This window comes from Oncorhynchus keta, chromosome 6 (assembly GCF_023373465.1).
Source record: "Oncorhynchus keta strain PuntledgeMale-10-30-2019 chromosome 6, Oket_V2, whole genome shotgun sequence".
NCBI lineage: Eukaryota > Metazoa > Chordata > Actinopteri > Salmoniformes > Salmonidae > Oncorhynchus > Oncorhynchus keta.
This window is the reverse complement of record NC_068426.1, coordinates 41,370,303-41,394,776: the sequence shown is the minus strand read 5'-3', so window position 1 is coordinate 41,394,776 and position 24,474 is coordinate 41,370,303. Positions and strand designations below refer to the sequence as shown.

The 24,474-nt window shown below is 50.0% G+C and overlaps 3 protein-coding genes across 54 annotated transcripts in view; 2 read left to right on the top strand and 1 right to left on the bottom strand.

Moving 5' to 3' along the window:
- LOC118373097 (metal transporter CNNM4-like) overlaps nt 1–9,063 on the top strand; it is a 34,573-nt gene extending 25,510 nt beyond the window's left edge. Inside the window, exons 6-8 of one of the 3 annotated variants that reach the window (XM_052521574.1) lie at nt 149–211; nt 3,813–3,988; nt 7,749–9,063. In XM_052521574.1, coding sequence (XP_052377534.1) covers nt 149–211; nt 3,813–3,988; nt 7,749–8,363 — 854 coding nt within the window. In that variant the 3' untranslated portion in view covers nt 8,364–9,063. Of the gene's footprint in view, nt 1–121; nt 212–3,812; nt 3,989–7,748 lie in introns of all 3 variants that reach the window. The other 2 variants (XM_052521573.1, XM_052521575.1) reach the window with 2 other exon arrangements.
- Nucleotides 1–24,474, bottom strand: part of LOC127930804 (uncharacterized) — a 300,690-nt gene that overhangs the window by 251,140 nt on the left and 25,076 nt on the right. The gene's annotated exons all lie outside the window — the stretch shown is intronic.
- LOC118373094 (metal transporter CNNM3-like) overlaps nt 14,344–24,474 on the top strand; it is a 30,694-nt gene continuing 20,563 nt past the window's right edge. For 18 of the 50 annotated variants that reach the window (XM_052521584.1, XM_052521591.1, XM_052521592.1 and 15 more), the window contains exons 1-11: nt 14,344–15,149; nt 15,455–15,649; nt 16,246–16,385; nt 16,757–16,933; nt 17,149–17,306; nt 17,491–17,634; nt 18,356–18,514; nt 19,384–19,553; nt 23,036–23,484; nt 23,674–23,734; nt 24,039–24,160. In XM_052521584.1, coding sequence (XP_052377544.1) covers nt 14,436–15,149; nt 15,455–15,649; nt 16,246–16,385; nt 16,757–16,933; nt 17,149–17,306; nt 17,491–17,634; nt 18,356–18,514; nt 19,384–19,553; nt 23,036–23,197 — 2,019 coding nt within the window. In that variant the 5' untranslated portion in view covers nt 14,344–14,435 and the 3' untranslated portion in view covers nt 23,198–23,484; nt 23,674–23,734; nt 24,039–24,160. Of the gene's footprint in view, nt 15,150–15,454; nt 15,650–16,245; nt 16,386–16,756; nt 16,934–17,148; nt 17,307–17,490; nt 17,635–18,355; nt 18,515–19,383; nt 19,554–23,035; nt 23,485–23,673; nt 23,735–24,038; nt 24,344–24,474 lie in introns of all 50 variants that reach the window. The other 32 variants (XM_052521618.1, XM_052521613.1, XM_052521607.1 and 29 more) reach the window with 17 other exon arrangements.

Sequence of the window (24,474 nt, the reverse complement as noted above, 5' to 3'; positions counted from 1 at the left end):
GTCTATGTGCTCTGGAGGAGAAAGGTTTGTGTCTTCAGGGCACCCTACAGTGCTATTACTGCCTATCGATGATTAAACGAGCGCGTCTTTCTCTCTCCCCCTTCTCCCACCCTTCGCTCAGCCGTAACTCCCCCTCTCTCCCCATCAGTGACGTCCCCTCCTCCACGACGTCTCTCTTTAAAGAGGTTCTCTCTGTTCTCTCGCTTCCCAGGTAAAAGAACCAACCGCCCCGAGGGGAGGGGTAAACATGAGGGAGGGAGGGGCCCCTTTTTATGCCAAGATCACCTTTTTTGTTTCCCTCCCATCATCCTCTTCTTCAGAGCCCTGCTCCAGCAAGTACAACCTGATAGGCAGACAGCCTAGAGATCCACAGGAATATAAATACTTTACATTTAGGGTCAGTTATACCAAGTGTTTGCCTTACCTGCTTTTCTCTGAAGTAGAATAAAATATGAAAACGTTCTACTCTTACCTTCCAAGATTTTATTCTTCTCTCATTCTGTGTTTGTTTTAACTACCTTTCGAAACCAAAGGGTACAAAGCCTAATCTAATCAGGCCTTACTGTGAGTCGGCTACCGAGAGCATTAGTTAGAGCAGAGTTTCCCCATTCTCGGTTCTGCCCCCCCCCTGGGGGCACGTTTTGGTTTATGCCCTAGCACTGCACAGCTGGTTCAAATAACCAACTCATCATCAAGCTTTGATTTATTTGAATCGGCTTGGGAAACCCTGCTCTATGACGCTCTCCTCCAGAACTCGATAGCCGACTCACAGTAGCCCGGTTTAAACACTGCACTCGTTATTGTTTCACTTAATGTCACTGGTTTGACGACTCACAGGACGGTGAATGCCGCTCGAGATGAGTCAGCTGCGCTAATCCTAGCTAATACTGTATAGTTCGCCTAATTTTTGCGTCTGATATTTAATGCTGATTTTACGTTCCAGTATACCCTCTGGTGGAGTTGGAATGGTAATTGAATTAATAGGTTGGTGGAAAAGCCGGTGCTCTGCAGTGGTCTCTCTCTTAGTGACTGAGTGATGTGGTGAGGTTCTACTTGCAGTTCTTACTCGGGCCGATGACTGCTGAGGATGGCAGCTGAGCCCTATGTGCTTTTGACGGATTGTATGTCACATCAGGTCACATCAGTGGGTTTGTCCTCAGTCAGCAGGACAGGACAGGACAGGACAGGACAGGGCAGAGCAGCCTGGGACAACGTCACTCAGTTGACAGGCCCTGTTCCAATAAGGTAAGGGTTAAGATGAAGTTACGTGCATATTATGAGTCTCCTTTCTTCCTTTCCTTCCTTCCTTGGTCTCTTCCTTGGAATACTCACTGATCTGGTTTCCTCAGTACTGCTTTCACCAGTGACATGGAAGGAAGGAAGGAAGGAGGGAAAGAAAGAAGGAAGGAAGGAAACATTATCGTCAGATAATTTCTTCAGACCTGTGGCAGAGCTGGACTCCACAGTACCGACTGAGGAAGAGGAGGAATAGAGGAGGAAGGAAGAAACTTGCTGGATGGGGCTCTAGGTGGAGCCACTCTGCTCCACGGCACTACCTCTCATATCTGACCTCTAACCCCTACTAGTTGCCCTAACCACTGGTCCAGGGTCAGATGTTTCCTTATTACCTCATTGGTTACATTTGGGGTAATCTGATACTGGGTCTGTGGTTAAAGGCATCTTCTACTGTATCTTGTGCGACGACCTGATCCTGTCACTAGCATAGAATTAGAGTTCTATGGTCACTACTCACTCACTTCACAGAAATCACCAAACTACTTCTGACCCACTCACTACTTCCTGTACCATATAGTTCCCTAACCCCTTCCCCTAGGCACTAGATCTGAAAAGTATATAAGAATATACGTATAGGCAATAGGATGACAACCCAGCCTACCAAAAGACACGGTGATACTATTACCAGATGTGTGCCTAGAAGGAACGAGCTAGGGGTCAACATTGGAACAGGGCATGCATCACTCACTACACACTCCTTAACCCCAACTTACCCAACCACAAACACTCATACACAGTTACGAACCCCCAACTCCCCCCATGCCAATCAGAGCCTCATTTGCATGGCATGTCTGGCGAGCCAATCTCTGAGCCACGGTGAACGCTCAGGAACACCAAAACGCCCACAGGTGACTTGGTTTCAGCATAGAACCATCGTTGATTGGTTGCCAAAATGCCATTTCTCCTGATCCTGGCTGTTGATTGGTCCCCATCACCCCCTATCCTTGATGTGATATGGGGAAGCCTGGCACCTGATAAAATCCCTCCCTCCCAGCATATAATCATAATTTAACCCCACCCTCCTCTGTAATCACCAATCACACTCATCCTTCCTCTTTGGGTGTGCATACGTTTGTGTTGCTGTGTTGTGCATATATATATATACCTGTTGCTCTCTGTGATGCTGTGTGTACAATGCCGTGAAAAGCTATTTGCCCCCATTTCAAACGTTCTAGATTTTAACATGTTTTAGACGCTGATTTGTTACCAGACCTTCAACCAAAACCTCATTTTAGATAAAGTGAACCTGCGTGTTTAATTTCTTTAATAAACTAAACTTGTGCGACACCCAATGCCGCTGTGTGAAAAGTTTTTGCACCCTGCCACTCGGTGAACTGGTTGTGCCATCTTTATCTACAATGGCTGCAACCAAACGCTTGGAGTTGCCGATCAGTCTCACAGTACCAGTCAAACGCTTCCTGGAGTTGCCGATCAGTCTCACGCCTCCACAGTACCAGTCAAACGCTTCCTGGAGTTGCCGATCAGTCTCACGCCTCCACAGTACCAGTCAAACGTTTGGACACATGCATTCCAGGTGTCTACCTCATGAAGCTGGTTGAGAGAATGCCAAGAGTGTGCAAAGGGTAGCTCGGTCTGGACTTTTGACTAGTTCGTTCCGAAACAAAATATTGCTTTTCAAGCCATTCTGATGCAGACACGCGTGTGTGATTTTGATCGTGGTCTTGCTGCACTTCAAACCTTTTAAAACCATGCACCTACTAGTGCCTGAGATTCTCCCTCTGTAAGATGGAGCAACTGCTTTTTCACACAGGGGCGTTGGGTGTTGCATAACTAAGATTTTATTTGTCCACGTTTTTCATGGCACTGTAGGTGTGACCGCACGTGTTGCAATGTTCACTAACCGCCAGTATCCAGCTGGTGATCCAGACCACGCTGTAGTGTTTTTCATTAACTCAATGTCGTCTCTGTCGTTGCTGTCAGCCGTGCCAAATACTGTTTCATATCCTCCTACTGTCTACCCCATCACTCTCACTACAATCATATCCTCCTACTGTCTACCCCATCACTCTCACTACAATCATATCCTCCTACTGTCTACCCCATCACTCTCACTACAATCATATCCTCCTACTGTCTACCCCATCACTCTCACTACAATCATATCCTCCTACTGTCTACCCCATCACTCTCACTACAATCATATCCTCCTATTGTCTACCCCATCACTCTCACTACAATCATATCCTCCTACTGTCTACCCCATCACTCTCACTACAATCATATCCTCCTACTGTCTACCCCATCAATGGACAATCTCATTCTCTCTTCATGTTGTTTGCTCTAATTCACTGTTCTGTGTGCGCCTGAATGTGCACGTGTGTGTTTATGTACTGTGTGTGCGCCTGAATGTGCACGTGTGTGTTTATGTACTGTGTGTGCGCCTGAATGTGTGTGTGTGTTTATGTACTGTGTGTGCGCCTGAATGTGCGTGTGTGTGTACTTCATGTGTGTGGGTTATCTCCAGCTCACCCTGTCTCTCCCTCTCCGTATCTCAGAGTTCCGTTCTCCAACTCACGCGAGTGGTCTGAACCGCTCTGCGTCGCTAAGCTGCACTGAGCGTGGCGCTTCCGGAGAATGCGGCTCAGTAACTGCTAGCAACACGCAGCTCACCGCCTGCCAGTACACACCAGACTTCTACGTCCGGGCTCTCACTGACCTGCAATATGTCAAGGTAACACACTCACCTTTAACCTCTAACCCCTGCCAGTGCCATGGAAATGGAAAAACTACAATGGGAAAAGGCCCTATTTCTACAGTTGTGCTGGTTAAAAAGTGACTTTTTAAAATGCCTGTGCTTCAGAAATTGTAAGCCGTTAAGGTGAGAAGCCTTTTACCAGCCCAACTGAATGGCCAGCAGTGGGGTAGTGGAGGGTAAATGCTGCTGAGAAGCCTTTTACCAGCCCAACTGAATGGCCAGCAGTGGTGTAGTGGAGGGGAAACGCTGCTGAGAAGCCTTTTACCAGCCCAACTGAATGGCAGCAGTGGTATAGTGGACACTGCTGAGGCCTTTACCAGCCCAACTGAATGGCCAGCATAGTAAACGCTGCTGAGAAGCCTTTTACCAGCCCAACTGAATGGCCAGCAGTGGTATAGTGGAGGATAAACACTGCTGAGAAGCCTTTTACCAGCCCAACTGAATGGCCAGCAGTGGTATAGTGGAGGATAAACGCTGCTGAGAAGCCTTTTACCAGCCCAACTGAATGGCCAGCAGTGGGGTAGTGGAGGGTAAACGCTGCTGAGAAGCCTTTTACCAGCCCAACTGAATGGCCAGCAGTGGGGTAGTGGAGGGTAAACGCTGCTGAGAAGCCTTTTACCAGCCCAACTGAATGGCCAGTAGTGGGGTAGTGGAGGGTAAACAGCTGCTGCTGAGAAGCCTTTTACCAGCCCAACTGAATGGCCAGCAGTGGGGGTAGTGGAGGCCTTTTACCAAACGCTGCTGGAGGGAAGCCTTTTACCAGCCCAACTGAATGGCCAGCAGTGGGGTAGTGGAGGGTAAACGCTGCTGAGAAGCCTTTTACCAGCCCAACTGAATGGCCAGCAGTGGGGTAGTGGAGGGTAAACACTGCTGAGAAGCTTTTACCAGCCCAACTGAATGGCAGCAGTGGGGTAGTGGAGGGTAAACCTGCTGAGAAGCCTTTTACCAGCCCAACTGAATGGCCAGCAGTGGGGTAGTGGAGGGTAAACGCTGCTGAGAAGCCTTTTACCAGCCCAACTGAATGGCCAGCAGTGGTGTAGTGGAGGATAAACGCTGCTGAGAAGCCTTTTACCAGCCCAACTGAATGGCCAGCAGTGGGGTAGTGGAGGGTAAACGCTGCTGAGAAGCCTTTTACCAGCCCAACTGAATGGCCAGCAGTGGGGTAGTGGAGGGTAAACGCTGCTGAGAAGCCTTTTACCAGCCCAACTGAATGGCCAGCAGTGGTATAGTGGAGGATAAACGCTGCTGAGAAGCCTTTTACCAGCCCAACTGAATGGCCAGCAGTGGTATAGTGGAGGGTAAACACTGCTGAGAAGCCTTTTACCAGCCCAACTGAATGGCCAGCAGTGGTATAGTGGAGGGGTGAGAAGCCTTTACCAGCCCAACTGAATGGCAGCAGTGGGGTAGTGGAAACGCTGCTGAGAAGCCTTTACCAGCCCAACTGAATGACCAGCAGTGGGGTAGTGGAGGGTAAACACTGCTGAGAAGCCTTTACCAGCCCAACTGAATGGCAGCAGTGGGGTAGTGGAGGATAAACGCTGCTGAGAAGCCTTTACCAGCCCAACTGAATGACCAGCAGTGGGGTAGTGGAGGGTAAACACATGTAAACCCAACTACCAGAATGAATGGCCAGCAGTGGGGTAGTGGAGGGTAAACACTGCTGAGAAGCCTTTTACCAGCCCAACTGAATGACCAGCAGTGGGGTAGTGGAGGGTAAACACTGCTGAGAAGCCTTTTACCAGCCCAACTGAACAGCAGTGGGGTAGTGGAGGGTAAACGCTGCTGAGAAGCCTTTTACCAGCCCAACTGAATGGCCAGCAGTGGGGTAGTGGAGGGTAAACACTGCTGAGAAGCCTTTTACCAGCCCAACTGAATGACCAGCAGTGGGGTAGTGGAGGGTAAACACTGCTGAGAAGCCTTTTACCAGCCCAACTGAATGGCCAGCAGTGGGGTAGTGGAGGGTAAACGCTGCTGAGAAGCCTTTTACCAGCCCAACTGAATGGCCAGCAGTGGGGTAGTGGAGGGTAAACACATGTAAACGCTGCTGAGAAGCCTTTTACCAGCCCAACTGAATGGCCAGCAGTGGGGTAGTGGAGGGTAAACGCTGCTGAGAAGCCTTTTACCAGCCCAACTGAATGGCCAGCAGTGGGGTAGTGGAGGGTAAACGCTGCTGAGAAGCCTTTACCAGCCCAACTGAATGCAGCCAGCAGTGGGGAATAGTGGAGGGTAAACACTGCTGAGAAGCCTTTTACCAGCCCAACTGAATGGCCAGCAGTGGGGTAGTGGAGGGTAAACGCTGCTGAGAAGCCTTTTACCAGCCCAACTGAATGGCCAGCAGTGGGTAGTGGAGGGTAAACGCTGCTGAGAAGCCTTTTACCAGCCCAACTGAATGGCAGCAGTGGGGTAGTGGAGGGTAAACGCTGCTGAGAAGCCTTTTACCAGCCCAACTGAATGACCAGCAGTGGGGTAGTGGAGGGTAAACGCTGCTGAGAAGCCTTTTACCAGCCCAACTGAATGACCGGTAGTGGAGGGTAAACGCTGCTGAGAAGCCTTTTACCAGCCCAACTGAATGGCCAGCAGTGGTATAGTGGAGGGTAAACGCTGCTGAGAAGCCTTTTACCAGCCCAACTGAATGGCCAGCAGTGGTGTAGTGGAGGGTAAACGCTGCTGAGAAGCCTTTTACCAGCCCAACTGAATGGCCAGCAGTGGGGTAGTGGAGGGTAAACACTGCTGAGAAGCCTTTTACCAGCCCAACTGAATGGCCAGCAGTGGGGTAGTGGAGGGTAAACACTGCTGAGAAGCCTTTTACCAGCCCAACTGAATGGCCAGCAGTGGTGTAGTGGAGGGTAAACGCTGCTGAGAAGCCTTTTACCAGCCCAACTGAATGGCCAGCAGTGGGGTAGTGGAGGGTAAACGCTGCTGAGAAGCCTTTTACCAGCCCAACTGAATGGCCAGCAGTGGGGTAGTGGAGGGTAAACAGCAGTGGAGGATAAACGCTGCTGAGAAGCCTTTACCAGCCCAACTGAATGGCCAGCAGAATGGGGTAGTGGAGGATAAACGCTGCTGAGAAGCCTTTTACCAGCCCAACTGAATGGCCAGCAGTGGGGTAGTGGAGGATAAACGCTGCTGAGAAGCCTTTTACCAGCCCAACTGAATGGCCAGCAGTGGGGTAGTGGAGGATAAACGCTGCTGAGAAGCCTTTTACCAGCCCAACTGAATGGCCAGCAGTGGGGTAGTGGAGGATAAACGCTGCTGAGAAGCCTTTTACCAGCCCAACTGAATGGCCAGCAGTGGGGTAGTGGAGGGTAAACGCTGCTGAGAAGCCTTTTACCAGCCCAACTGAATGGCAGCAGTGGGGTAGTGGAGGGTAAACGCTGCTGAGAAGCCTTTTACCAGCCCAACTGAATGGCCAGCAGTGGTGTAGTGGAGGGTAAATGCTGCTGAGAAGCCTTTTACCAGCCCAACTGAATGACCAGCAGTGGGGTAGTGGAGGGTAAACACATGTAAACGCTGCTGAGAAGCCTTTTACCAGCCCAACTGAATGGCAGCAGGAGCGTTTACCCACCAAAGTAAAGGGAGCGTTACATCTCTGAGGGCCAGTGCACCCTGGGTTGTCCCTGTGATGATGATTGTCTGTTCATGACGCCATACTCTCTCAAAGCACACTTTGCTGTCTCTCTCATATCCTTGTTTTTCTTCTCCTCTCTCTTCCTAACACTCTCTTTCCTCTCCTCAGATCACTCGTTCTCAGTACCAGAATGGTCTGCTGGCGTCGAGGCTGGACAGCACCCCCCAGTCCCCCGAGGGCAGCCACCCCCGTCTGGACAGCACCTCTGCGCTCCCCATCACCCCACCAGCCCCTCCCCGTACCCCCCTCCCCCTGGCCACCACACCTTTCAAGCGCCCCCTTGCTCTCCCCCATCCCACCCCCCCTCCCACCAGCCGTACCCCCTTACCCCAAACCACCACCCCCACTCAAGTCAACCCCCGCCCGGCCCTGCCCCAATCCACCCCTCCTCCCACCAAAGGCACCCCGCTTCCTCAAACACCTCCTCCTGCCTCCTCGGGTGCACGCACCACTCACCCGCCTCCGCCCTCCACCTCCTCTCTCCCCCACCCACCTCTTCCCTGCACCTCTCTCCCCCCCAAATCCCCCTCTTCCGTGAGGCCAGGGGGGGAGAATGGTCCGGGTGAGAAGACCTCTCTGCTGTCTGAGCAGCCACAAAACTGCGTAAGCGGCACACGCAGGCCCAGCTACCCACAAACACACACACAACACCCTCACACACACCAACACATGCACACACACGTGCACACCATCAGCCACGCACACACAGAGAGCACCATCTGACAACAACCCCTGTGTGGGGGGGGGGTTGTTGTTGTTAAGATTTGTAAAAATTGAATACACACAAGTTTTGTTGGCCGTGGACTGGAGCACTGGAAGATTCTAAGGTGCATTGTGGGAACAGTCATGTCTCATGCCCTACCCGCCCACCTACCTCTCAAGATGGGGTGAAGAGCGGGCGTGACGGGCAACACAGGTGCATTACACACGTGTGCAGAGTGTGTGTGATGCAGCTGGTCTCTGTCATACGGTTCAGTGTGTGTGATGCAGCTTGTCTCTGTCATACGGTTCAGTGCGTGTGTATGCAGTGTGTGTCAGACAGTTTTCCGGTGGCTGCAGGCACAGTCTGGGATCAGCTTTGTTGGTGGGGAGGAGGGGGAGATAGACCACCATGTATAGCATGCTTATAATATGTGTTGATTCTCTGCACTCCGGTTGTCAGTATAAATAAATATAGAAATATGACCTGTAGTGACAGCAAATATGTTTTTAAAGAGAAATGTAGCGATATTTAGAGATTCATGCATTTTAGCTTAGTGTTCACTGTGAACTCTCATCTACACACACCTGTGTTCTCTAAAACACTTTCTGTACCACTCCCCTCCCACGTGCTCCGTTTCCATGGAAATTACATTCAACACCCCCCCCCCCCCATACAAATGGAACATTCTCAGGAGGGATTTCTAGAATCTTGTTTTTATTTTTATTTTTTTGGTGTCTGTTCTTTCTTCCAAATATGGCAATTTCCAAAAAACGTTAGTATTAGGGGATTATTGAGTTTGGGGCCTGTTGACACGGGCTTGACAGGAGTGTAGCGGTTTGTGTGTGTACCTTCTGAGCTGTCTCTCATTTCGGAAAGTTTATGACCACTTGACCCTGTCAGGCCTATCAGGCTGGGGTGGAGGGCGGGGTTGCTGGAGGGGAGGAGTTGGCTGGCTAATTGACTGACAGCTGGGTTTGTTTACCATGAACCCACCTAACCAGAGATGTGAAGTATATTATATGATTAATTATTTAAATATGAATATATTTATTTTGCATTACAGATTACTTTTTTTATGTATTTTGAGATTTATTTGATGTCAATGTTTTATATTGTATAGATTGTTTTTCTTTTGTTGAAGACTCTCAAAACTCCATGTACTGTGACTGATACTCCTAAACAGAGACTTTTCTACTGTACTGCAACCAACTCCCCCAGAACCTACAAACTCTCAAACACACCTAACTGAACAGAGCTCAATTCAACTATGATACTAGCGCCTCTTTATTTTTGTATTATTGTATAATTTCACTATGATACTAGCTCCGCTTCCTATTTGTGAACAGAGCTCAATTCAACTACAATACGAGCTCATTTTCCTGCTTGTATAATTTCACATAATAAGCAGTGGACTAGCATCTGAGACGCTGTGGTTTAACATGATTGGTTGCTTTGGAGTGTTACTGAGTGATGTCACAATGGAATTTTGAAGTCACTGTTTTCAGGGGTGATGTCACTATGGAGTTAACATTCCACTTTGTGATGCCACAATGGAGTTGAGTTCAGAGTTTGTGTGTGATGTCACAGTGGAGTTTAGAATTGTGTTTTACCGTGTGATGATACAATCAGTGAGGGGTTGTTGCCACTGCTAACGACACGACAAAAAGGCACGCCACCTCCACCACAATGTTCCCTTACCATTTACATGGTAGGTACTCCAAAAAGACATTCCAAAAACCAGGGGATCCACAATTGACCCTTCAGATTCAATCTGATGTCGGATTTATTGTGTGTATAAATGAAGCTGTTACTCACTGTGCCCTGCCGTGCTGTCTTAGAGATGACTACATGTGTTCCCCTCACCATGCATTCTCTCTGGGTGGAGGGCAGACCAGACATATAATGCTGCTATCATCTACCTGTCTTGATCCCTAGAAATATATTATGACGTGACAATGAAGTAACTCGAGCAACGGTCGACATGAAGGAAAAGAATGTACACATACACATGTATTTCTAAGTAAATACTTACCACTGGTAAGAGAATCACTTTAGAACAACGAGAGAGAACTGAGTGTTTATTCCAAAGAATTTCTGTGAGGTCTGTTCCTACCTGAGTTTTAAGAGGATATCCCCTCCTTAGAATTGGAATCAATAGAACGGACACACGCCCCTCAGTACAGGGTATCGAATGGGGTCGTCCATTCTAGGATTTCTAAGTCTGTGGTTGGTGCAGCCTTACACACTACTACACACAAAAACCCTAGACCTGACTGCTGGTTCACATAGGTCACTTCATAGCATTGGGCCTTACTGGTTCCATTACACCACTGGTCTAGTTCCCAGTCTAGCCACTGGTTGGCTGCGAAGGTCCTAGTCTACTGAGAACAGTCAGATTATGAAAGCGTTGTTGTATTTATTTTGTTTTTGTCTGTCAACGGGTTACTGGGACGGAGGAAGAGATTTGTTATACATTTCCTGCTTGTACTATGTTACTGTGAATACTACTGTATATTGTGAAGACATTCTACTATATTATCTGTGATGGGAGTGCGAGGGGGGATGCCTATATGGAACACATGTATAAAGTACCCTCTGTGAGAATACTTACCACATATATAAGAACTTTTATCTCCTTCCACTGAGTCATTTTACTTGGAAGATATTGTATTAGCAATAAAATTATTGCTCTGTTTTGACCTCAAAGAACATCTCTACCTTTCTCTCAAATTCATTTTCCTCCCATTGAAGTAGCGTGTAGTAGCATTCTGACCATGATTTATTGCAACGCTGTGTTAATGTAGCTGTTAGCTTCTGTTGTGTCTGGCTAGACCGAACTACCTTGCCCTTCACTAGCACTCTCCTTTCCTTTTCCACTCTTCTTTCCTCTCCTCTTCCTCCCTACTCTGCTACTTTCCTTACCCTCTCCCCCAGCTTCTCTCCCCTCACACCCCCACTTCTTCCCTTCTCCTCTTCCTCCCTACTCTGCTACTTTCCTTACCCTCTCCCCCAGCTTCTCTCCCCTCACACCCCCACTTCTTCCCTTCTCCTCTTCCTCCCTACTCTGCTACTTTCCTTACCCTCTCCCCTAGCTTCTCTCCCCTCACACCCCCACTTCTTCCCTTCTCCTCTTCCTCCCTACTCTGCTACTTTCCTTACCCTCTCCCCCAGCTTCTCTCCCCTCACACCCCCACTTCTTCCCTTCTCCTCTTCCTCCCTACTCTGCTACTTTCCTTACCCTCTCCCCTAGCTTCTCTCCCCTTCTCCTCTTCCTCCCTACTCTGCTACTTTCCTTACCCTCTCCCCCAGCTTCTCTCCCTCACACCCCACTTCTTCCCTTCTCCTCTTCCTCCCACACCTTACCCTCTCCCCTAGCTTCTCTCCCCTTCTCCTCTTCCTCCCTACTCTGCTACTTTCCTTACCCTCTCCCCTAGCTTCTCTTCCCTCACACCCCCACTTCTTTCCTCTCCTCTTCCTCCCTACTCTGCTACTTTCCTTACCCTCTCCCCCAGCTTCTCTCCCCTCACACCCCCACTTCTTTCCTCTCCTCTTCCTCCCTACTCTGCTACTTTCCTTACCCTCTCCCCCAGCTTCTCTCCCCTCACACCCCCACTTCTTCCCTTCTCCTCTTCCTCCCTACTCTGCTACTTTCCTTACCCTCTCCCCTAGCTTCTCTCCCCTCACACCCCCACTTCTTTCCTCTCCTCTTCCTCCCTACTCTGCTACTTTCCTTACCCTCTCCCCCAGCTTCTCTCCCCTCACACCCCCACTTCTTCCCTTCTCCTCTTCCTCACTATTCTGCTACTTTCCTTACCCTCTCCCCCAGCTTCTCTCCCCTCACACCCCCACTTCTTTCCTCTCCTCTTCCTCCCTACTCTGCTACTTTCCTTACCCTCTCCCCCAGCTTCTCTCCCCTCACACCCCCACTTCTTCCCTTCTCCTCATCCTCCCTACTCTGCTACTTTCCTTACCCTCTCCCCCAGCTTCTCTCCCCTCACACCCCCACTTCTTTCCTCTCCTCATCCTCCCTACTCTGCTACTTTCCTTACCCTCTCCCCCAGCTTCTCTCCCCTCACACCCCCACTTCTTCCCTTCTCCTCTCTTCCCTCCTCTCCCGCCGGTCATGTTATATTGACATTCCTTGACTGCTGGTCTGAACAGTCTTATAAGCTCTTTTTAATGTCCAGATCCTTGTAGCTGGTGGGTGGTTCCTGGCGGGAGGGCAAGGCTTAACTGGCAGCCAGGCTCTGCTCTGCTGTGTTGTTAGCTGAGCCCCGGTGTGATTATTCAACCTAAAACGAAGAGGGTTTAAGAGTTCTGGTGCTGTATTCTCAGACCAGGGACAGCTTTTCCACTGCGTAAACAAAGGGGTGCCATACTAGCCTGGTCCCAGATCTGTTTTGGCTCTCCGCCAACTACTATATAGGAGATGGCACAAACCGATCTGGGTTCAGGCTGGTGCCATACTGCTAGACTGGGTGTTTGGGAACCAGAACCCTACAATGGAATAGAACACTGTCCTCCAAGAAGGATGTTTTTGTGCTCAGAGTTCAATGATTATAAACACTCCAGTCTAATACGGGTTACTCAGACAGAGATAAGCACATGAGTCCAGTGTCGGGCCCCATATGTAAAAAAAAACACACTGAACAGTCTGACAGAGACTACGGGTCTGGCCTCCAGGCACACACACTGATCTCCTTCTCTCTGCTCGAGTCTTCCACAAGAAGCTGGTCAGTGATGACGTTCTGAAGGTTCTATGTATGACTTAAAGTTAGGGGCTCGGAGTGCTTGTTTTCAACAACTACGACTCCTGTTTAATGACTGATCGGCGGTAAAGTTCTGCGGTAGAGACTTCTCCCCGGTCTGTTGTTTTTCTTTCTTGGAGGGCGATGTTGATTGAAGAGTAAACGCCTGTCACTTCATCTGACCCCTGGGGTTGTTTAACTTAAAGCGACGTGTACATACTGTTTTATAATGACTTTGGAGGGAGCTGTGAAGAAGTCAACACGGGGGTTAATAAACCTGAGTTCTATTTCTCTACGTAAACTACTGTCTCCTGTTCTCTTTTTTTATTTGACTGTCTGTTGTTCACTGTTTTTCTCACTTTAGTTGAGTCAAATGTACAAAAACAGATGAGGTTTCCCCACAATCGCAATGTCAACAGTAGGTCACAAAGATTAGTGACTGTTGGCAAACAGTGGAGCTATGTGACAAAGTAGGCTAAGTAACAAAAGGTAAACAAAAATGCTCTGTGGTGCATAACTTCACAACGGCACAAAGTGATCTAGTTCAGTTTGTTGGGTACAAAAGTATACAGGCCCAGTAGAAGCCTTCCACTGTATGTCCATGGTGTGTGTTCATCTGAGTTACATGGTGACTACAGAGTTTTGGCTCAGTGACAGGTGCTTCACAGGAATCCTTCATCAGTAACCATGTTTTAACTGACCCAGACTCTTTAGGATTCTCTTGTGAATGTATCCGCCCATGTGTCAGAGGGAGCTGTCTGCGCACAGAGTATGATGACTTTGTCCCTAGTAGGTGCTGGTCTGTGTAAATTGTGTGCTCCCTCCCCAGAATAGTTGAGGTTAGGATTTAGGGAGGGAGGGTAAACTGATCCTGGATCTGTGTTTTCAATGCACCGAACAAAGCTGATGATAACAATGTCCATCAAACGAAGGAAAACAACAACAAAAAAGCCCGGCAAATGGTTAGTTACAGAGTCGTTAGGCTGCCTAAGTCATCTCAATTATGCGTCAAGGAATATTGACGAAGACCCTTTAAATTTGACTTGTTTTCAAGACTCTCAAACAAAGATGGGCGTGGCACGATACTCATTTTCCCTGCACCCATTGGATGTCATCAACCATGGACTCTCATTGGTTAATTTCTGAGAAGGTGGGTTTAGTTTGCGAGGAAAGTGCGTCCATTGTGGCTCTGAACGAGAGCAGCGGATTTCTCCCCAAAATGGCGTCAAAAGGGAGCCAGTTTTTATCTGAGCGCTGTGTGGCTCGCAGAGCCTCCGTGGGCGGGCAGCTGCGAGAGGGAAGCAGTCACATGATTCGCGCAGAGCCCAGCTGCCCAATTCCAATATGGTGGCCAGCTTGGCAGACCTACGGTTCTTGTTGATGATATTGTTGCTCTGCGGGAGGATCGGGGACGGCGCCTGCAGCCAGCAAGCCCCGCGCGTTCTGGGGTTGCGACTGGAGGACCCAGAAGGCCGGGTGTATATGAAGGAGAGGATCATCTCTGCGCCGCAAGGGGCCAGTTTCAAGCTCCGGCTGTTCGGCTCGAATCTGAATGGTACCTGGCCGTGGGTGGCGTTCGCTGGGGCTAGACTGGGAGAGGCCGGGGCGGTGGGGGATGCAGCCGACCCGTGTGGTCAGGAGACCCGCCGTGACACCTCCGCCTTCCAGGTCACCGGGGAGGTCACGGCGGACGAGGAGTACAGCGGGCTGATAGAGGTGAAGGTGCGGGACAAGAGCATTATGTCTCTCGCTGCAGGGGATGATGCCAACCCGACCTACCACCTGTGTGTGCTGAAGAGCGGGAGTTGGGTGTCAGTGGGACCGGACAGGCTGCGGATCAACAACGAAAATGGTCTCCCAGCGGACGACATCCCTCCGTGGGGTGTGGCGGCGCTGATTGTGCTGCTGATCCTGGTGTGTGGGGTGCTGAGGACTGTGAACCTCAGCCTGCTGTGGCTGGACCCTCTGGAGCTCTATGTCCTGCACAGCTGCGGCTCTGAGGAAGACAAACGGGCCGCCAAGCGCCTCGAGCCCATCCGGAGAAGAGGCAACTTCCTGGTGGGTCCCTAGTGTACACACACACACACACACAGTTAAACACCAGGATTTGGGGGGTCTCCAACTTTCACCAGTCCTGTAGAGCCAGCGTTCTGGGTATGCATGCAGGCTTTTGTTCCATCCCAGCACTAACGCACCTGTTTCAGATAATCAGCTGGTGTCTAGATTGGAACAAAAGCCTGCATGCATACCCAGTAGCTCTCCAGGACCGGAGACCCCTGCACTACCCTCAAGAATATTCACATGTGTGACATCTCTCTGGCTCCACGCTATCTTACTCCACATCTCTCCACTCTCGGTTCTAGGTGTGTTCCCTGCTTTTCCTGTGCGCTCTGGGCCATTCGGTTCTAGGTGTGCTGCTCTACCTGGCCGTGGGTTCCATAGCGCCCGCCGTCTTCACCAGCGGGTTCCTCATCTTCCTGGTGTCAGAGCTGGTTCCACACATAGTGTGTTCCTGCTACGGCTTCCAGCTGGCCCCAGGCCTCACCTGGCTGGCACAGGTCTGTATGTAAAGCCAGGCTTGTGTTCATTAGGCACCAACCAGAAGGAAACGGACAGGGAGGGACTACCTTTTTGAAGACCTATTCTGTTGCCCTTAATGCAGTGGTTCTCATACCTTTCCTTGGGGACCCCTAGCCGTTACATGTATTTTATCAGTTCCAGACTTAGCACACCTGATTCGACTTGTCAACTCAGCCAAGCCTTTGGTCGTGTTCCTCCGCTCAGACACATGCCGGATCTTACAACTCCCGGATAGGCGTTTTACCTATCAGCTAACCACATCATGTGTTATAGCAATCTGGTGCCCGACGGCACAGTCAGTGATGTGGCACTCGACCGTTGGTTCACGCGTGCAATGTCTGAGCAGGGGAACACGTCTCCTGACTAGGTGACTGAGGTGAGCTACTTCAGGGCTACAACAAAATTGTGACATGTCCGGGGATCCCCGGGGAGAGGTGTGAGAACCACTGCCCTAATGAACACGACCTCAGTTTCCTTTAGCCTCTGGTTGGACGGGTGGCTTCTAGGACCCTTTATCATACTTTTTCCTAATACGATATCATTGAACAGGCTCCTCCTTTCTCTTAACTACCAGGTGTGTATGGTGCTGACGTGCCCACTGTCGTGCCCACTGGGCCTGGTGCTGGATCTGGCACTGAGGCGTGACATCAGCACCTGCGGCGTGAGGGAGAGGGCCATGGAGATGATACGCACCAATGTCAACGACCCCTACAGGTAACACACACACACACACACACACACACACACACACACACACACACACACACACACACACACACACACACACACACACACACACACACACACACAGATGACCGTGTGTTGTGTTCATGGGTGGCACACACTGCTCTATGAATGGGGTGGCCAACGGGTGCAGGCTTTTGTTCCAGCCTATCATGAACCTGATCAGGTTGGTGAGTGCTGGGCTGTAACAAAAGCTTTTTACTCTCCTAGCTCTCTAGCGCTGTAGTTCTCCTTCCTCTGCCTAGGGTGTTTTGAGCGTTTTTGTAAAGTTCTTTTGAAGGCCCTGTATATGGTGTCCATGTAATCCATCCATTGTCATCGCTGTTGTGATTCCATTGCAGTGAGTTTGTGAAGGAGGAGTTTAGCCGTGGTGCGCTGCGCAGTAAGACAGTGGAGGACATCCTGACTCCGCTCAAGGACTGTTTCATGCTGTCGTCCACCTCTGTGCTGGACTTCTCCACCATGTCCGAGATCATGCAGAGTGGATACACGCGTGTCCCAATCTACGAAGAGGAGAGGTGGGAAGATCTGACACGCACTTAAAGGGCCACACACACACCAATGACTGGTTCTATGAATAACTATAATGGGGGGATCCCGTTTACTGCTTAAATGCGGACGGACTTGAACTTCCGTGTTTTCAATGGGGGGCGGGGGGGGGGGCAGTCATTCTCCCCTGACGCACACACGCATGCAGTCACACACTAACAGGTATCTAATGTAATTTACCCAGGTCCAACATCGTGGAGATACTGTACGTGAAGGACCTGGCTCTGGTCGACCCTGATGACTGTACTCCCATGACAACCATCACCAAGTTCTACAACCACCCGCTGCACTTTGTCTTCAACGACACCAAACTGGACTCCATGCTGGAGGAGTTCAAGAAAGGTCAGACTGTGCATGCTTGCGTGCACGCGCACGTGTGGTGATAGTTTTTTTAGAAAAATAGCCAATAAAGTCAGTAATTTCTTTAATGCGACCTACGGAGGCCTGCCTTGTGAACAGCCAAAGTTGTGATCCGCTTATGAATTCACCTTTGATGGGCTCCTGACCCTTTTACCCCTCTCTCCAGGAAACTCAGCCCTGGCCATCGTTCAGAAGGTGAACAACGAGGGGGAGGGGGATCCCTTCTACGAGGTGCTGGGATTGGTCACCTTGGAGGACGTCATCGAGGAGATCATCAAATCAGAGATCCTGGATGAGTCTGACGGATACAGTAAGACGAATAGATTGTGAGAATAGTGTGAATAGAATAGTATATAGAGAATAGTGTGAGAATTAAGAGAATGTAAGAGTGTGTCTATGGGAATGAATGAGATACAGAGAGCGTTTGTGTAATGGGTTACTGGGTAAGAGAACAGTATTTAGTATGATTGCTAGAATTTCCTTCAGTCTTCCTACAATTTATATCCCTCCTCTCTTGCCCTCTCTGTCCCTAAACCCCTCTCCCTCCCGTCCCCTAACCCCTCTCCCTCCCTCCCTCCTGTCCCCTAACCCCTCTCCCTCCCTCCCTCCAGTCCCCTAACCCCTCTCCCTCCCTCCCTCCTGTCCCCTACCCCCTCTCCCTCCCTCCATCCTGTCCCCTAACGCCTCTCCCTCCCTCCCTCCTCTCCCCTAACCCCTCTCCCTCCCTCCCTCCTGTCCCCTAACCCCTCTCCCTCCCTCCCTCCTGTCCCCTAACCCCTCTCCCTCCCTCCCTCCTGTCCCCTAACCCTCTCCCTCCCTCCCCCTGTCCCCTAACCCCTCTCCTCCCTCCTCCTGTCCCCTAACCCCTCTCCCTCCCTCCCCTCCCCTCTCTCCCTCCCCCCTGTCCCCTAACCCCTCTCCCTCCCTCCTGTCCCCTAACCCCTCTCCCTCCCTCCCTCCCTCCTGTCCCCTAACCCCTCTCCCTCCACCCTGTCCCCTAACCCCTCTCCCTCCACCCTGTCTTTCTGTAGTCGACATGAAGGTGAAGCGTCCTCTGGCCCCTCTGGAGATTTCCCTGGAGCCTCGCAGCGTCCACGAAGAATTCTCTCTGTTCAAACTTCCCGAGGGTGAACCCAAGATACGCACCTCTCCCCAGCTACTGCTGGCCACACACCGCTTCCTGTCCAGAGGTGGGAGTACATGTGTGTCCATGCGTTAGAAAGACTCCTTAAAATGAGTAAATGAGTAAATGAAATGAGACACCCACACTTCTCATGTATCCAGCCTGTTATGACCCTAACCTTCCCACTCAGTCAGTGGTTTACCAGGACCGTGACAGTGTAACTTTCACTGGGGTCGGGTTTTGTATCACATTCCAATTCCAATGATAAGTAGGACTAAACAAGGCAACTGTGTGCTTTAGGACCATGCGGACACCTCCAAACGGTCGGGTAGGCTGTTTGGAGTGTTTATCTGACTGGATTAAAAAAAAAAAAAAGTTGCGCCCCTGTTAACACCACTAGTAATGATCAAATCACTGAAATAGAAGTCAATGGAAAGAAATACTCACAGTGGAAAATAGTCAGGAATGGATATTCAACAGGCATAGTTAATCTGTGTGTGTTGTAGGACGTAGACTTTGGATGTGGGGTCTCTGTTGTTTGACATTTCTGTCCTCTTCAGCTGCTTGACATGGCGCCATCTTAAGCCCATACGGTTTGGACTTAAAACAGAACAGAATGTAGAATCTAATGACAATTGATGAAACCGTAGGCCCGGGATCGCCAAACCCGGCTCCTGGATAGTTGCGAGGTGTACAGGCTTTTGCCCCAGCCCTACACAAATGTATTGGGTAACGAAAGCAACACACACCTGTGTATTTGGCAACACGCTTGTGCAAAGCAACGACAATGTGTGTTTCTTGGAAAGGTCCTGAGAAGATGGTGTGTGTGTGTGTGTGTGTGTGTGTGTGTGTGTGTGTGTGTGTGTGTGTGTGTGTGTGTGTGTGTGTGTGTGTGTGTGTCTGTCCTCTCCTGTAACTGTGTGTGTCTCCTCACAGAGGTAGAACACTTCAGTCCAGCCCGTGTGTCAGAGAAGGTGTTGTTCCATCTGCTGCGTCACCCCAGTGTCAACCAGGAAGTCCACTTTGACCCCTCCAACCGCCTGAGCGCAGACCACTACCTCTACACACGCAACCACCCTGTAGACTACTTCATACTACTACTACAGGTCAGTGTGTGTGTGTGACCACTACCTCTACACACACAACCACCCTGTACACTACTTCATACTGCTACTACAGGTCAGTGTGTGTGTGACCACTACCTCTACACAACCACCCTGTACACTACTTCATACTGCTACTACAGGTCAGTGTGTGTGTGACCACTACCTCTACACAACCACCCTGTAGACTACTTCATACTGCTACTACAGGTCAGTGTGTGTGACCACTACCTCTACACAACCACCCTGTAGACTACTTCATACTGGTACTACAGGTGTGTGTGTGACCACTACCTCTACACAACCACCCTGTAGACTACTTCATACTGCAACTACAGGTCAGTGTGTGTGTGTGTGACCACTACCTCTACACAACCACCCTGTAGACTACTTCATACTACTACTACTACAGGTGTGTGTGTGTGTGTGACCACTACCTTTACACACACAACCACCCTGTAGACTACTTCATACTGCTACTACAGGTCAGTGTGTGTGTGTGACCACTACCTCTACACAACCACCCTGTAGACTACTTCATACTACTACTACTACAGGTGTATGTGTGTGTGACCACTACCTCTACACAACCACCCTGTAGACTACTTCATACTGCAACTACAGGTGTGTGTGTGTGTGTGTGTGTGTGTGTGTGTGTGTGTGTGTGTGTGTGTGTGTGTGTGTGTGTGTGTGTGACCACTACCTCTACACAACCACCCTGTAGACTACTTCATACTACTACTACAGGTCAGTGTGTGTGTGTGTGTGTGACCACTACCTCTACACAACCACCCTGTAGACTACTTCATACTACTACTACAGGTCAGTGTGTGTGTGTGACCACTACCTCTACACAACCACCCTGTAGACTACTTCATACTGCTACTACAGGTCAGTGTGTGTGTGACCACTACCTCTACACAACCACCCTGTAGACTACTTCATACTGCTACTACAGGTCAGTGTGTGTGTGTGTGACCACTACCTCTACACAACCACCCTGTAGACTACTTCATACTGCTACTACAGGTCAGTGTGTGTGTGTGACCACTACCTCTACACAACCACCCTGTAGACTACTTCATACTGCTACTACAGGTCAGTGTGTGTGACCACTACCTCTACACACACAACCACCCTGTAGACTACTTCATACTACTACTACAGGTCAGTGTGTGTGTGTGACCACTACCTCTACACAACCACCCTGTAGACTACTTCATACTGCTACTACAGGTCAGTGTGTGTGTGTGACCACTACCTCTACACAACCACCCTGTAGACTACTTCATACTACTACTACAGGTCAGTGTGTGTGTGTGACCACTACCTCTACACAACCACCCTGTAGACTACTTCATACTGCTACTACAGGTCAGTGTGTGTGTGACCACTACCTCTACACAACCACCCTGTAGACTACTTCATGCTGCTACTACAGGTCAGTGTGTGTGTGTGACCACTACCTTTACACAACCACCCTGTAGACGACTTCATACTGCTACTACAGGTCAGTGTGTGTGTGTGACCACTACCTCTACACAACCACCCTGTAGACTACTTCATACTGCTACTACAGGTCAGTGTGTGTGTGACCACTACCTCTACACAACCACCCTGTAGACTACTTCATACTGCTACTACAGGTGTGTGTGTGTGTGTGTGTGTGTGACCACTACCTCTACACAACCACCCTGTAGACTACTTCATACTACTACTACAGGTCAGTGTGTGTGTGACCACTACCTCTACACAACCACCCTGTAGACTACTTCATACTGCTACTACAGGTCAGTGTGTGTGTGACCACTACCTCTACACAACCACCCTGTAGACTACTTCATACTGCTACTACAGGTGTGTGTGTGTGTGACCACTACCTCTACACAACCACCCTGTAGACTACTTCATACTGCTACTACAGGTCAGTGTGTGTGACCACTACCTCTACACAACCACCCTGTAGACTACTTCATACTGCTACTACAGGTCAGTGTGTGTGACCACTACCTCTACACAACCACCCTGTAGACTACTTCATACTGCTACTACAGGTCAGTGTGTGTGTGACCACTACCTCTACACAACCACCCTGTAGACTACTTCATACTGCTACTACAGGTCAGTGTGTGTGTGACCACTACCTCTACACAACCACCCTGTAGACTACTTCATAGTGCTACTACAGGTGTGTGTGTGTGTGTGACCACTACCTCTACACAACCACCCTGTAGACTATGTCATACTGCTACTACAGGTGTGTGTGTGTGTGTGTGTGTGTGTGTGTGTGTGTGTGTGTGTGTGTGTGTGTGTGTGTGTGTGTGTGACCACTACCTCTACACAACCACCCTGTAGACCACTTCATACTGCTACTACAGGTCAGTGTGTGTGTGTGTGTGTGACCACTACCTCTACACAACCACCCTGTAGACTACGTCATACTGCTACTACACAGGTGTGTGTGTGTGACCACTACCTCTACACAACCACCCTGTAGACTATGTCGTACTGCTACTACAGGTGTGTGTGTGTGTGTGTGTGTGACCACTACCTCTACACAACCACCCTGTAGACCACTTCATACTGCTACTACAGGTCAGTGTGTGTGTGTGTGTGACCACTACCTCTACACAACCACCCTGTAGACCACTTCATGCTGCTACTACAGGTGTGTGTGTGTGTGTGTGTGTGTGTGTGTGTGTGTGTGTGTGTGTGTGTGTGTGTGACCACTACCTCTACACAACCACCCTGTAGACTACTTCATACTGCAACTACAGGTCAGTGTGTGTGACCACTACCTTTACACAACCACCCTGTAGACTACTTCATACTGCTACTACAGGTCAGTGTGTGTGTGTGTGTGACCACTACCTCTACACAACCACCCTGTAGACTACTTCATACTGCTACTACAGGTCAGTGTGTGTGTGACCACTACCTCTACACAACCACCCTGTAGACTACTTCATACTGCTACTACAGGTCAGTGTGTGTGACCACTACCTCTACACAACCACCCTGTAGACTACTTCATACTGCTACGACAGGTCAGTGTGTGTGACCACTACCTCTACACAACCACCCTGTAGACTACTTCATACTGCTACTACAGGGCAGTGTGTGTGTGTGACCACTACCTCTACACAACCACCCTGTAGACTACTCCATACTACTACTACAGGTCAGTGTGTGTGTGTGACCACTACCTCTACACAACCACCCTGTAGACTACTTCATACTGCTACTACAGGTCAGTGTGTGTGACCACTACCTCTACACAACCACCCTGTAGACTACTTCATACTGCTACTACAGGTCAGTGTGTGTGTGTGGCCACTACCTCTACACAACCACCCTGTAGACTACTTCATACTACCAGTGTGTGTGTGTGTGTGTGTGTGTGTGTGTGTGTGTGTGTTACTACAGATGTGTGTGTTGTGTGTTGGCACATGCATGTGTTTTCCTTTAACTGACTGTCTCTGTAGGGCCGTGTGGAGGTGGAGATCGGTAAAGAGGGCTTGAAGTTTGAGAACGGAGCATTCACATACTACGGCGTGTCTGCACTCACAGCGCCAACCTCAGGTAAGACACGGTACTGCAGGACACACACCTCACTACCATTACCTCACAGCGCCAACCTCAGGTAAGACACGGTACTGCAGGACACATACCTCACAGCGCCAACCTCAGGTAAGACACGGTACTGCAGGACACATACCTCACTACCATTACCTCACAGCGCCAACCTCAGGTAAGACACGGTACTGCAGGACACATACCTCACTACCATTACCTCACAGCGCCAACCTCAGGTAAGACACGGTACTGCAGGACACATACCTCACTACCATTACCTCACAGCGCCAACCTCAGGTAAGACACGGTACTGCAGGACACATACCTCACTACCATTACCTCACAGCGCCAACCTCAGGTAAGACACGGTACTGCAGGACACACATACCTCACTACCATTACCTCACAGCGCCAACCTCAGGTAAGACACGGTACTGCAGGACACACATACCTCACTACCATTACCTCACAGCGCCAACCTCAGGTAAGACACGGTACTGCAGGACACACATACCTCACTACCATTACCTCACAGCGCCAACCTCAGGTAAGACACGGTACTGCAGGACACATACCTCACTACCATTACCTCACAGCGCCAACCTCAGGTAAGACACGGTAAGGACACATACCTCACTACCACCTCACAGCGCCAACCTCAGGTAAGACACGGTACTGCAGGACACACATACCTCACTACCATTACCTCACAGCGCCAACCTCAGGTAAGACACGGTACTGCAGGACACACATACCTCACTACCATTACCTCACAGCGCCAACCTCAGGTAAGACACGGTACTGCAGGACACACATAACTCACTACCATTACCTCACAGCGCCAACCTCAGGTAAGACACGGTACTGCAGGACACATAACTCACTACCATTACCTCACAGCGCCAACCTCAGGTAAGACACAGTACTGCAGGACACATACCTCACTACCATTACCTCACAGCGCCAACCTCAGGTAAGACACGGTACTGCAGGACACATACCTCACTACCATTACCTCACAGCGCCAACCTCAGGTAAGACACTGTACTGCAGGACACATACCTCACTACCATTACCTCACAGCGCCAACCTCAGGTAAGACACGGTACTGCAGGACACATACCTCACTACCATTACCTCACAGCGCCAACCTCAGGTAAGACACGGTACTGCAGGACACATACCTCACTACCATTACCTCACAGCGCCAACCTCAGGTAAGACACGGTACTGCAGGACACATACCTCACTACCATTACCTCACAGCGCCAACCTCAGGTAAGACACGGTACTGCAGGACACATACCTCACTACCATTACCTCACAGCGCCAACCTCAGGTAAGACAC